The 13,414-nt window shown below is 41.5% G+C and overlaps 1 protein-coding gene across 1 annotated transcript; it reads left to right on the top strand.

The window, feature by feature from the left end:
• Positions 1-12,234: 12,234 nt before the first annotated feature.
• On the top strand, positions 12,235-13,188 carry LOC119923991 (olfactory receptor 1038-like). The gene has a single exon (XM_038743114.1). It carries the CDS (start codon positions 12,235-12,237, stop codon positions 13,186-13,188), a length of 954 nt encoding a protein of 317 aa, XP_038599042.1.
• The last annotated feature ends 226 nt before the right edge of the window (positions 13,189-13,414 follow it).

The raw sequence follows: 13,414 nt of genomic DNA on the forward strand, positions 1-13,414 counted from the left end.
GAAAATATGAGTGTCTAATGGCAATAATACAGGAAAAGACTGGGAGAGACAACATATATTAAGGTCAATTAGAACAAGAAGACAATATGAAGTATTAATAATAATGGTATTTTTAAGCACTTATGTGCTGAACACTGTTCTAAGCACTGGGGTAGATGCAAGGTAATTCATTACCTCCAACCTCCCAAACCCCTGTTTTCAACACAAGGATTGAGAAGCAGTGTTTTCTAATGGAAAAAGCATAGGCCTTGGAATCGGAGGACATGTGTTCTAATCTTGGTTCTGCTACATGTCTGCTGTATGCCTTGGGCAATTCACTTAACTTCTTTGCACCTCAGTAATCTCATATGTAAAATGGAGATTAAGACTGCGAGCCCCATCTGGGACAGGGACTGTGTCCAACCTGATTACCTGGTATCAGCCCTTGCACTAGACACACAGTCGGCATTTAACAAATCATCATCATCATCAATCGTATTTATTGAGCGCTTACTATGTGCAGAGCACTGTACTAAGCGCTTGGGAAGTACAAATTGGCAACATATAGTGACACTCCCTACCCAACAGTGGGCTCACAGTCTAAAAGGGGGAGACAGAGAACAAAACCAAACATACTAACAAAATAAAATAAATAGAATAGATATGTACAAGTAAAATAAATAAACAAATAAATAAATACAGTAATAAATATGTACAAACATATATACATATATACAGGTGCTGTGGGGAAGGGAAGGAGGTAAGATGGGGGGATGGAGAGGGGGATGAGAGGGAGAGGAAGGAAGGGGCTCAGTCTGGCAAGGCCTCCAGGAGGAGGTGAGCTCTCAGTAGGGCCTTGAAGGGAGGAAGAGAGCTAGCTTGGTGGATGGGCAGAGGGAGGGCATTCCAGGCCCGGGGGATGACGTGGGCCGGGGGTCGATGGCGGGACTGGCGAGAACGAGGTACGGTGAGGAGATTAGCAGCGGAGGAGCGGAGGGTGCGGGCTGGGCTGTAGAAGGAGAGAAGGGAGGTGAGGTAGGAGGGGGCGAGGTGATGGAGAGCCTTGAAGCCCAGGGTGAGGAGTTTCTGCCTGGTGTGCAGATTGATTGGTAGCCACTGGAGATTTTTGAGGAGGGGAGTAATATGCCCAGAGCATTTCTGGACAAAGATAATCCGGGCAGCAGCATGAAGTATGGATTGAAGTGGAGAGAGAAACGAGGATGGGAGATCAGAGAGAAGGCTGATGCAGTAGTCCAGACGGGATAGGATGAGAGCTTGAATTAGCAGGGTAGCGGTATGGATGGAGAGGAAAGGGCGGATCTTGGCAATGTTGCGGAGCTGAGACCGGCAGGTTTTGGTGACGGCTTGGATGTGAGGGGTGAATGAGAGAGCAGAGTCGAGGATGACACCAAGGTTGCGGGATTGTGAGACGGGAAGGATGGTAGTGCCGTCAACAGAGATGGGAAAGTCAGGGAGAGGACAAGGTTTGGGAGGGAAGACAAGGAGTTCAGTCTTCGACATGTTGAGCTTTAGGTGGTGGGCAGACATCCAGATGGAGATGTCCTGAAGGCAGGAGGAGATGCGAGCCTGGACAGAGGGGGAGAGAGCAGGGGCAGAGATGTAGATCTGGGTGTCATCAGCGTAGAGATGATAGTTGAAGCCGTGGGAGCGAATGAGGTCACCAAGTGAGTGTGTGTAGATCGAGAACAGAAGGGGACCAAGCACTGAACCTTGGGGAACCCCCACAGTAAGAGGATGGGAGGGGGAGGAGGAGCCTGCAAGTGTCACATTTAAGGATTCTAAGGTTGATTAAGTCATTAATCAAGCTGTACAGTAACAATAATAAAAATACAATAAATAAATATAGTATTTGTTTAGTACTTAGTATTCATCAATAATTATACTAAGTGTTGAGGTATATACAAGTTAATCAGGTTGGACACAGTCCCTTTCCCGAATGGGGCTCACAGTCTAAGTAGGAGGGAGAACAGGTATTGAATTTCAATTTCACAATCGAAACAGGCACAGAGAAGCTAAGTGAATTGCCCAAGTTCACACAGCAGGCAATTGGTAGAGCTGGGATTAGAATTCAGGTCCCCTGACTCCCAGGCCCCTATTCTTTCTACAAGGCCATACTGCTTCTCTAATATGTAATATGCATACAATACAAAATATACATATAATGTACATTCACCCTGGGGGAAAATGCAGATATTTCTTACAATATTAACATTTAATATTTTATGATAAGCATGTGACCAAGGTATCAGTAAGCACTTGGGGGAGTACTACTTTACTCCAATGCGATTGTTAATTATTTGATGGTAGAACTGTCAAATAGTACATAGTAAGTGCTTAATAAATACCATCAAAAAACAACTATCGCCCTTCTCAGAGGACACTTACCCACTAAAACACCTCTGTTTTCTTTCTCAAGCAGTTGATGCAAACAGAATATATGGTAGAGAGAAACTATGTGACTGAGTTTGTTCTCTCAGGAATATCAAACCATCCAGAATGGCAGATTCCTCTCTTCCTGGTGTTCCTAATTATCTATCTTATTACAGCAATAGGAAATCTTGGGATAATCACGATTACCAATATAGATTCTCGACTCAAAGTTCTGATGTATTTTTTCTTCTGGCATTTGGCTTTTATCAATCTAGGTAATTCCACCGCTATTGCCCCCAAAATGCTGGTGAACTTCTTAGCAGAGAATAAAACCATTTCCTATGGCTCATGGAAAAAATAAATGTAGCCCCAAAGATAACTCTGAATGGAAATTCTGGTTTCTTCACATCTCACATTTTAGAATCACATTGATTTGAAGACTGTGAGCATCAAATGTTGTGTTTGGCTCAGGGACTGGATCCTGAAAGACTGTGGGGCATAACACTGTTCAAACATGGGGAAAAGAAATAGTAAAGAGAGACCAAGTTTGACTTCAGGATCCTGAGAGGTAGGTTAGCAGGGAAAGGGGCCACCTGCTAGTCCTAAATGTGGAACAAGCAAACCATGTCTCATAGTTCCACTCTACTACAGGGAAAAAGGGGAAGGAAATAGATGGATGAGGGAGGAGGGGGTTTCACCAAAGCACTGAACCTGAAAAGATCAAGGACAGAAGTAAGTGGGGAAGGTTAAGGTGATAGTCTCTTGGTGGAGGCGGTACTAGGCCCACATTTTGGGGGCTACACATGAACTGAAAGGCCCCGTACATTCAGTTCAGGAGTGGGGATATAGCAATTCTTTTTCCTCTCCTCTCCTACATGAGGCTATTCCATCCACTCCTAGCTCTGAAAAGGAGTCAAAGGAGAGGAAAATTGGCAGTGTGTACTCAAAGTTTCTCCCTGACTACCTGGAAAAGCATCCTTTAGTATGGTTATATGTGGCTCTATGGATTTTCAGATTGATAATATGTGCCCTTATTAGTATGAAACTTGCCTATTGCAAGATTTGAAAATCGGATTTGTTTTAAGGGTGAACAAATGTCTGGAGTGTTTGATTGAACTATGGGCCGAGGATGAGATTTTTATTAATGGTTGTGATCATTGCCATGATTCCTCTCTGCTATTTTTATTGTAGTAGTAGTTGTAGTGGTAATAGAATTTATTAAGCAGTTAGTGTGATTGTGCATGAATATTAATGTTAATGTGTTATTGTTCAGATTCGATGAGATTATGAAACTTCACATTCCAGCAATATTTGTATTTTGGGAGTATATTGAGGAAGTGTCTGACCAAGACTATGTCCACATGGGCTAAGTGAAGTAGAGTTTCAAATTGATATTATCATCATTATCATTATCACCAGCAGAAGTATAAGGATATCTTCAGTATTTACTGGCACTGAACAAAGAGTCTGGGAAAATACAGTAGGCCTTAAAGACATTTCCTGCCCTTGAGAAGCTTACAAACCATGGGAGATGAGCAGACACATATTGTCAAATTTACATTCAGCAAAAGAGTAAAGAACATTGGTGTAAAATTAGAAAACAAAAGCCATTAAACAACTAGATGGATAGATAATAATAGTCATGTTAATTCATTAGAAGTGAGGTGACATGCTCAGTTAGATGGTGAATTCGTTGGTAAAGTCTCCTGAAGAAGGTGAATTTTTGAGAGGGAGATACATGGTTTAGTGGATCGGCAGGAGGAGAAGTATGATGAAGAATGGAAGGTTTGAACAGCAGATGTGAGAGAGGAGTGAGCTAGGAACAGTTAGAGAATCACATACTACTACTACTACTACTACTACTACTACTACTAATAATAATAATAATAATGGCATTTGTTAAGCACTTACTATGTGCCAAGCACTGTTATAAGCATTGGGTTAGATACAAGGTAATCAGGTTGTCCCATGTAGAGCTCACAGTCTTAATCCCCATTTTACAGATGAGGTAATGGAGGCACACAGCAGACAAGTGGCAGAGCTGGAATTTTAACTCACATCCTCTGACTCAAAAGCTCATACTCTTTCCATTAAGCCATGCTGCTTAGTGAATGAAGGATGTGTGAAAAGGCAAATATTTCTCCAATATCTAAGGAGACCTTCCTAACCTTCAGCCTCCAGAGCCCCAGGGGTAAGAGGGTCCAGTGCTGCACAGTTTGAGCTTTTCCTTGCCTACTGCTACTGCTTTTGTGATTCTTCCAAGCCTAGTATTCCCATCCACTACTTCTTATCTGTTGTGAGAAGGTCCAGGAAGAATAGTTCTCACTGATAATCACTAAATAATGAGATGGGATGACTTCAATTTACAGCAAGAGATCAGGCAATTTTCTATTGATTTTGAAATATTCAATCAATCAATCATATTTATTGAGCACTTCCCAAGTGCAGAATACCGTACTGTTTGGGAAAGTACAATATGAATCATTAAATGCTTGAGAACCCTGACTGGATCTCTTTGTTGTTTCCCCCATCCCAGCCCCACAGCACTTATTTCTATATCTGACATTTATTTGTCTGTATTGATGTTGGTTTGACCTCTCTAGATTGTAAGCTCATTGTGGGCAACAAATATGTCTGGTTATTGTTGTACTTGGACTCCCTTACCCCTGGGGCTCTGGAGGTTGAGGGTTGGGAAGGTCTTCTTAGATACTGGAGAAATATTTGCCTTTTCACACATCCTTCATTTCTACAAGAGATGACTTAGGAGGGAATGTGTCTGTTATGTTCTTGTGTTTCAACTCTAACCAATGGTTGGTACAGTGTCCCACACACAGTAAGTGCTCAGTAAATACAATTAGTTGACTGACTGATTGGTGTCCAGTAAAATGAGAGGGAGAGCAGAAGCCTCTAATAATAATTATGCTATTTGTTAAGTTCTTACTATATACCAAGCATTGTATGAAGCACTGGGGTAGATACAATTTAAGTATAATGTACAAGGTTCTGAGGTAACTGAGTCACAGGGAAGTTAAATAATAGCAATAATAATGGCATTTGTTAAGCACTTACTATGTGCCGAGCACTGTTCTAAATACTGGAGTAGATGCAAGGTAATCAGGTTGTCCCACGTGGGCTCACAGTCTTCAATCTCCATTTTACAGATGAGGTAACTGAGGCACAGAGAAGTTAAGTGACTTGCCCAAAGTCACACAGCAGACAAGTGGGGGAGCAGGATTAAAACCTATGACCTCTGGCTCCCAAGCCTGTGCTCTTTCCACTAATGTGTGCTGCTTCACTCCTAAGTGTGCTCTCCTTTGCACTTAGTACAATTTGCAGCCACAGCACACAACGGGTGCTCAATAAATATGATTAATTGATTGATAGATATTTTTCCTCCTATATTCATTTTAGTGTCTGTTTCTCTTCTACATTATAAACTCCTTGAGGCCATGGATCATATTTGCTACTCTATTATACTTTCCCAAATGCTTAGAGCAGTGCTATGTATGCAGTAGGTGCTCAATAAATACTACTGATTTATCGATTGTTTGCCTCTTTTTGTGTCTTTCTATTAAAAATATAAATTAATGAAGAAATACTTTGCAAAACAATGCAAAAAATAACTACACAAAGTAAGCCTAACCCTATATACCAAACTCATGAGTCACAGTAGCAAAGGATGGATAAAAATAAGTTTGGAGCTATGTACTAATAGTATTGCCTCAGAGTCTGTCTTAAAAACTAGCATGCTAACTCAGAGATTTCACAATGCATTCTCTATTCCAGATCATTTATGAAATCATAGTAATGATAGTAATAATAATGATAATGTTAATTGCTTACTATGTACTAAGCAGTGCTAGGGTATATATCAGTTAATCAGGTTGGACAGATGGGGCTCATAGTCTAAGTAGAAGAGAGATACCAGATTTATCAGATAAATTGATAAATTGAACAGGTCCTAACAATAATCCCTAGTAACTCTTTGTCTAGGAAAATGAACATTAAGAGCAGCATGGTATAGTAGATAAAGGGCGGGCCTGGAAGTCAGAAGCTCTGCCACTTGTCTACTGTGTGACGTCGGGCAAATCACTTAAATCCTCTAAATCTCAGTTTCCTCATCTGTAAAATGGGGATGGAGACTGTGAGCAACACGTGGGACAGGGACTGCATCCACCCCGATTTCCTTGTATTCACCCCAACACTTAGTACAGTGCCTGACATATAGTAAGCACTTAACAAATACCAGAATTATCATTGTTATTATGATTATTTATCCTCCTATTCTTTTTTTCCCATCTTTACCAAGCTTCCCATTCATGACAGGATGTCATCTCCAATCCTAGAATCACAATATGCAATAAGATACATGGTCTTCTTCAAGCATGCAGGAGTGACTATATTACTATATATATTGCCATGATAATCGGGGCCTAAAATGGCACCTTGAAGTGAATCCTCCAGAGCAAAGAAATCCATCCACTCAAAATATCTGAATGTTATAGGGATAATTCAAAACCAAATGCATTCTGAGGTGAGATTTCTTGAGGTAATGTGGGTCTGGATGGGAACATACAGAAGAGTAGCCCTCAATCAATATAAATACTGAAGATTCCTTCCACCCTCGACCAGTAATGTATAGAGTTAATTCCCAGGACTATCTAGCCCAAAATTTATCACACCATTTGTCCAAATTCGTCAAGCAATTCTTCTCACTCAATTTAACTTTGCATAGGCTGACAATGATAATAACTTATTATTAAGCACTTACCATGTGCCAATCACTGTACTAAGCACTAAGATAAGATATAAGAAAATTAGATTGAGCACTTGGGGCTCACAGTCTAAATATCCTGGATATTTGTTTTATTTTGCCCTGGGACATTTAAGTTACTGCAATCAAGTTCTCAAAGAGGAAAGTCCTTGAACATTGATTATTTAAGGATTACAGAGTAGGGTGCTGTCTAATTAGGAGACAACATCATTCTTCTGCTCCAAGGGAGCTGGCATTTCCTTTGTGATTCCACTGTACCCTGGGAACAGGGGGCAAGACTGAGGTCCTTAGAGGGAAGCAGAAACAAATAAGATGCTCCAGCAGCTTCAAGCAAGAACTGAGTGAAGAAAAACAACGTCTCCTCCTCAGGTCAGTCAGATTTCCAGGTTTCGTTCTGCATTTTCTTTAATGTTCAGAACCAAACCAAATGTTTACTTGATGAGATAAGTTATCTAATTCACTTGAAGGAAACTATTTAGGGGTTGCTTCATTCAGGACAAAATGCTGCCATCACGACTGAATTACTTTTCCATTAATTAAGAGAGGTAAATCATGTTTTTCAGAATTACAAATAAGTGGTGGGCAGGGATGTTTTCCTTCTTTATGAGCTGACTTGCTGCTGCTGCTGCTGCCGCTGCGGCTGCCGCTGCTGCTACCATCTTGTCTTCTGCTCCAGTACTTCATGCTGCAGGAATTTCCTTAAAGGTGAACACAACCAAATTCTCCTTTAAAATAAGCATTTAACATAATTGACAACAAATAATATCATCATAGCTATTCGCATGCTTGATATTAATATTTTACATTAATTATTAATTATTAATGCTTGAGTAGCAGCGTGACTCAGAGGAAAGATTGCGGGCTTGGGAGTCAGAGGGCACAGATTCTAATCCCGGCTCTGCCACTAGTCTGCTGTGTGGACTTGGACTTGTCACATCACTTCTCTAAGCCTCAGTTACCTCATCCGGAAAGTGGGGATAAAGACTGTGAGCCCCACGTGGGACAAACTGATTACCTTGTATCTAACCCAGTGCTTAGAACAGTGCTCAGCACATAGTAAGTGCTTAACAAATACTATTATTATTAATACTTCATATTGCCTTCTTGTTCTGATTGACCTCAATATATGTTGTCTCTCCCAGTCTTCTCCTCTAATATTGTCATTAGACCCTCATTTTTTCACCCCTTACTTCAGTCCTGATAGGATAATCTTATCTTCCTTTTGTGCAGAGCACTGTTCTAATGACTTGAAAGAGCACAATAGAGTTAGAAGACCCAATCCCTGTGGCTTATGGAATTGCTTTTCTGCTCGTGGATTTTATTTTATCTATGAAGCTCACTGGGTTTTTATTGAGATGCTCTTAGAGTCACTTGTAAACCCTTGATTTTATTTGGGACTGAAATGATGCAAAGGTAAATCAAGATATCTAAGATCAGGGTCAGCTCTAGGGCAGGGAAGTAGCATGGCTTAATGGCAAGAAAACAGGGCTGGGAATCAGGATACCTGGGTTCTAATCCCAGCTCCACCACTTACTAGATGTGTGACAATGGGCTTAACTTCATTTACGTTCTCTATGTCTCAGTTTCCTCATCTATAAAATGGGAATAAAATGTCTATTTTCCCTCTTCCTTTCAAAGACTGTGAGCCCCATATGGAAAAGAGATTGTTCATGATCTGACTGTACTGTACCTACCCCAATGCTTAGCACAGTGCTAGAACATAACTGCTTAAGAAAACTAATAAGTATTTTTCTTGAGTGACTGCTGTGTGCACAGCATTGTACTAAGTGCTTGGAAGAGTTCAGTATAACAGAGTTGATAGGCATGTTCCTTATACAGAAGCCCAAGATACATATGGGTTGAGGAAAAGTGAACATAGGCCAGCATGAAGGCTATGTTTGGTAGATTAATAATAATAATAATAATAATAATAATAATTGTGGTATGTGTTAAGTGCTTACAGTGTTCCAAGAATTGGTCTAAGCACTGGGGTAGATACAAGATACTCAGGTTAGATACGGTCCCTGTCCTACATTCTAAATCCTCATTTTACAGATGAGGTAACTGAGGCATAGAGAAGTTAAGTGACTTGCCTAAGGTCATCATCATCATCATCAATCGTATTTATTGAGCGCTTACTATGTGCAGAGCACTGTACTAAGCGCTTGGGAAGTACAAATTGGCAACATATAGAGACAGTCCCTACCCAACAGTGGGCTCACAGTCTAAAAGGGGGAGACAGAGAACAAAACCAAACATACTAACAAAATAAAATAAATAGGATAGATATGTACAAGTAAAATAAATAAATAAATAAATAAATAGAGTAATAAATATGTACAAACATATATACATATATACAGGTGCTGTGGGGAAGGGAAGGAGGTAAGATGGGGGGATGGAGAGGCGGACGAGGGGGAAAGGAAGGAAGGGGCTCAGTTTGGGAAGGCCTCCTGGAGGAGGTGAGCTCTCAGCAGGGCCTTGAAAGGAGGAAGAGAGCTAGCTTGGCGGATGGGCAGAGGGAGGACATTCCAGGCCCGGGGGATGACGTGGGCCGGGGGTCGATGGTGGGACAGGCAAGAACGAGGTACGGTGAGGAGATTAGCGGCGGAGGAGCAGAGGGTGCGAGCTGGGCTGTAGAAGGAGAGAAGGGAGGTGAGGTAGGAGGGGGCGAGGTGATGGAGAGCCTTGAAGCCCAGGGTGAGGAGTTTCTGCCAGATGCGCAGATTGATTGGTAGCCACTGGAGATTTTTGAGGAAGGGAGTAATATGCGCAGAGCGTTTCTGGACAAAGATAATCCAGGCAGCAGCATGAAGTATGGATTGAAGTGGAGAGAGACACGAGGATGGGAGATCAGAGAAAAGGCTGGTGCAGTAGTCATACGCAGACAAGTGGTGGAGCCAGGTATAGAACCCACATCCTCTGACTTCCAGGCCCATTCTCTTTCCACTAGGGCATGACAATAAAAAGGAACCCTGTTCTTGGGGCTCAACAATCTCTGGCAAGCTTTTCTGGGCAGCCACTGTTGCCCCCTTACTTGATGCCACCTATTTCTTTAAAGAGGTATGTGGTCACTAACTTCACTCCCCACCATCCCCCCAAGGATCTCTAAAGAGAAACTCTTGTCTGTATCCTAATGAGGAAACTGATTTCCAAAGAGGCTGGCCAGCACTACGTCTATACCAAACTTCTGTGCTCTCCCCACATATTAACACTAATGTTAGCTAAATGGACTGGCCTTTGCATGTGCTTTATATACACTCATCTAAGGATCTAATTTCTCTTGAGACTTGAGTTTGTCAGTCAGTCAACCATATTGATAGATGCTTACATTGTGCAGAGCACTGTACTAAGCACTTAGGATAGTAGAACCTAATGATAAACCATTACATTCCCTACTCACAGTGAGCTTAGAGTCTAGAGGGGGAGAAAGACATTAATATAAAGGAATTAATAATAATATTAATGATGGCATTTGTTAAGTACTTAGTACAGTGTTGTGCACACAGTAAGAGCTCAATAAATACGATTGAATGAATGTGCCAAGCAGTGCTCTAAGCACTGGGTTAGATACAAGGTAATCAGGTTATCCCATGTGGGTCTTACAGTCTTAATCCCCATTTTACAGATGAAGTAACTGAGGCACAGAGAAGTTAAGTGACTTGCCCGAAGTCACACAGCTGATAGGTGGCAAACCCGGGATAGAACACACAATCTCTGACTCCGAAGCCCGTGCTCTTTCCACTGAACCATGGCTGTTTCTCAACTACAGAATTACAGATATGTACATATGTGCTGTGGGGCTAGGTAGGGGGATGAATAAAGTGAATAGGGGTGATGCAGAAGGGAGTGGGAGAAGAGGAAAGGAGGGTTTAGTCAGAGAAGGCCCCTTGAAGGAGATATGCCTTCAAACTTGCACTTCCCAAGTGCTTAGTCCAGTGCTCTGCACACAGTAAGCACTCAATAAATACGATTGAATGAATGAATAATAATAATAATAATAATAATAATGTTGGTATTTGTTAAGTGCTTACTATGTGCCAAGCACTGTTCTAAGCGCTGGTGTAAATACAGGGTAATCAGGTTGTCTCTCGTGGGGCTCAGTCTTAATCCCCATTTTGCAGATGAGGTAACTGAGGCACAGAGAAGTTAAGTGACTTGCCGAAAGTCACAGAGCAGGCAAGTGGCAGAGCCGGGATTACAACCCACGAACCCTGACTTCCAAGCCCGGGCTCTTTCCATTGAGCCACGCTGTTTCTCTGAGGCTTTGAAGCAGGGGAGAGTCACTGTTGGACATGAGAAGAGTTGAATCTCCGCTTCTTGGTGAATTCTCTTCTAAGAACTGACACAAGCATGTTCATTCTGTTATGAACTTTGCATTTATTCAATACCAAGGTCACTACTTAGAGTCTTGATTATCTGATGTGTTGAAGTTTTTCACCAAGAAAGTTTCTGTTTATTTCGAGGACCACCTATTAGGCATATGAAGTAACAGCCCTAATCAAAGTAGAAAGGAAATGCTCTCTTTTGAATAAATTTTAACAGCAGACAAAATTATAAAAATATTCTGTACTTATTTCTATGTTTGCTTCCCCTGGTAGTATGTAAGCTTTTTCTGTGCAGGGAACATGTCACTTTGATAGTCTGTACTTTCCAAGCACTTAGTACACTAAACCACACCAAATGGGTGCTCAATGAATGCTACCATTGATACCTGTTGACCGCAGGTCCCTAATCTTTTCCACATCATATGCCAGAGTGGGGATAGCTCTTCATTAATTTTTTCTATACTTGTTTTATGTTAACAGTAACCTGCTAAAGAACTGGGAAAATAAAAAGGTGCAGAACCTCAAACTGTTCAAGATCCAAAAAGGACTATTCAATCTTTCAATCATATTTATTGAGGTCCTACTGTGTGCAAAGCACTCTACTAAACAGTTGGTCTCCCAAGGTGAAAAAAAATCTAAATTGAAGGTACTCTAAAGAAATGCCTTTTACCTCTTCTTTCTGAATGAATATGAGCTGAAACGTGAAGGATAATACTTAAACTGCTCTCTTTTCTCTAGCTACAGATACCCACCCTGGGAACCATGACTAAGGGAAATCGTTCCCAACCGAGTGAGTTCATTCTCACTGGGCTCACAAAACTTCCAGAGCTGCAGATCCCTCTCTTCGTCGTGTTTCTGCTTATCTATTGTACCACACTCGTGGGGAACCTGGGCCTAATCTTCCTTACCAGGACTGATTCTCGACTTCAAACTCCCATGTACTTTTTCCTTGGCCACTTGGCTTTGGTTGATGTTGGTCATTCCACAGCTGTGGGCCCCCAAGTGCTGGTCAATTTGCTGGAGGAGAGAAAATCCATTTCCTTCTACCTCTGTGCCGTGCAATTCTGTTGCTTCATTACTTTTATCATTACCGAAATTTTCCTCATGTCTGCGATGGCCTACGACCGCTATGTGGCCATCTGCAATCCTCTGCTCTACAAGCTCATCATCTCGGAGAAAGTTTGCACTCTTTTGGTTGCCATTCCCTACATCTACAGCTTGGCTGTCTCCCTGTTCTCGGTAGTCTTCACATTTCAGTTGTCCTTCTGTGGCAATAACATCATTGATCATTTCTATTGTGATAGCCTACCCATCCTGGCATTATCCTGTTCTGACACCCATTTCATAGAATATTTCATTTTGGGGGATTCTACTTTCATTTTGATTTTCTCCCTCCTGGTTGTCCTGATCTCCTACATCTTCATCATCTCTACCATCCTAAAGATCCGTTCTGCCCAAGGCAGACACAAAGTCTTCTCTACTTGTGGTTCCCACCTAGTGGGGGTGACTGTGTTCTACGGGACTCTGATTTTTATGTACATGCGGCCACCAGCTAGTCATTCATTTGTAACAGATAAAATTGCCTCCGTGTTTTACACCCAGGTGCTTCCTATGCTGAACCCCATGATCTACAGTCTGAGGAACCGGGAGGTGAAAGAGGCCCTGGAAAGAACTCTCACTGCTCATTGGTTACATTTCAAACTCTTGAAATTCTGAAATCTGTTCAATAAAACAGTTTCATAATAAGACCAAAATCCCGTTAAAAGCATCTCTGGACTGTTTCTTTTTAATATAAAGAGCAGATAATGAATCTGGGGAATTAGAAAGGGACCATGATCAGAAATTTGCACCACATCAAAAGGAATTTTCACTCATTTTCAAATGTTCCAGTCAATTAGGTATTTGACATGAAGATAAAGCTTCGTTATCTCATACTGGGACA

The sequence above is a fragment of the Tachyglossus aculeatus genome, unplaced genomic scaffold, assembly GCF_015852505.1.
Source record: "Tachyglossus aculeatus isolate mTacAcu1 unplaced genomic scaffold, mTacAcu1.pri scaffold_75_arrow_ctg1, whole genome shotgun sequence".
Classification (NCBI taxonomy): domain Eukaryota; kingdom Metazoa; phylum Chordata; class Mammalia; order Monotremata; family Tachyglossidae; genus Tachyglossus; species Tachyglossus aculeatus.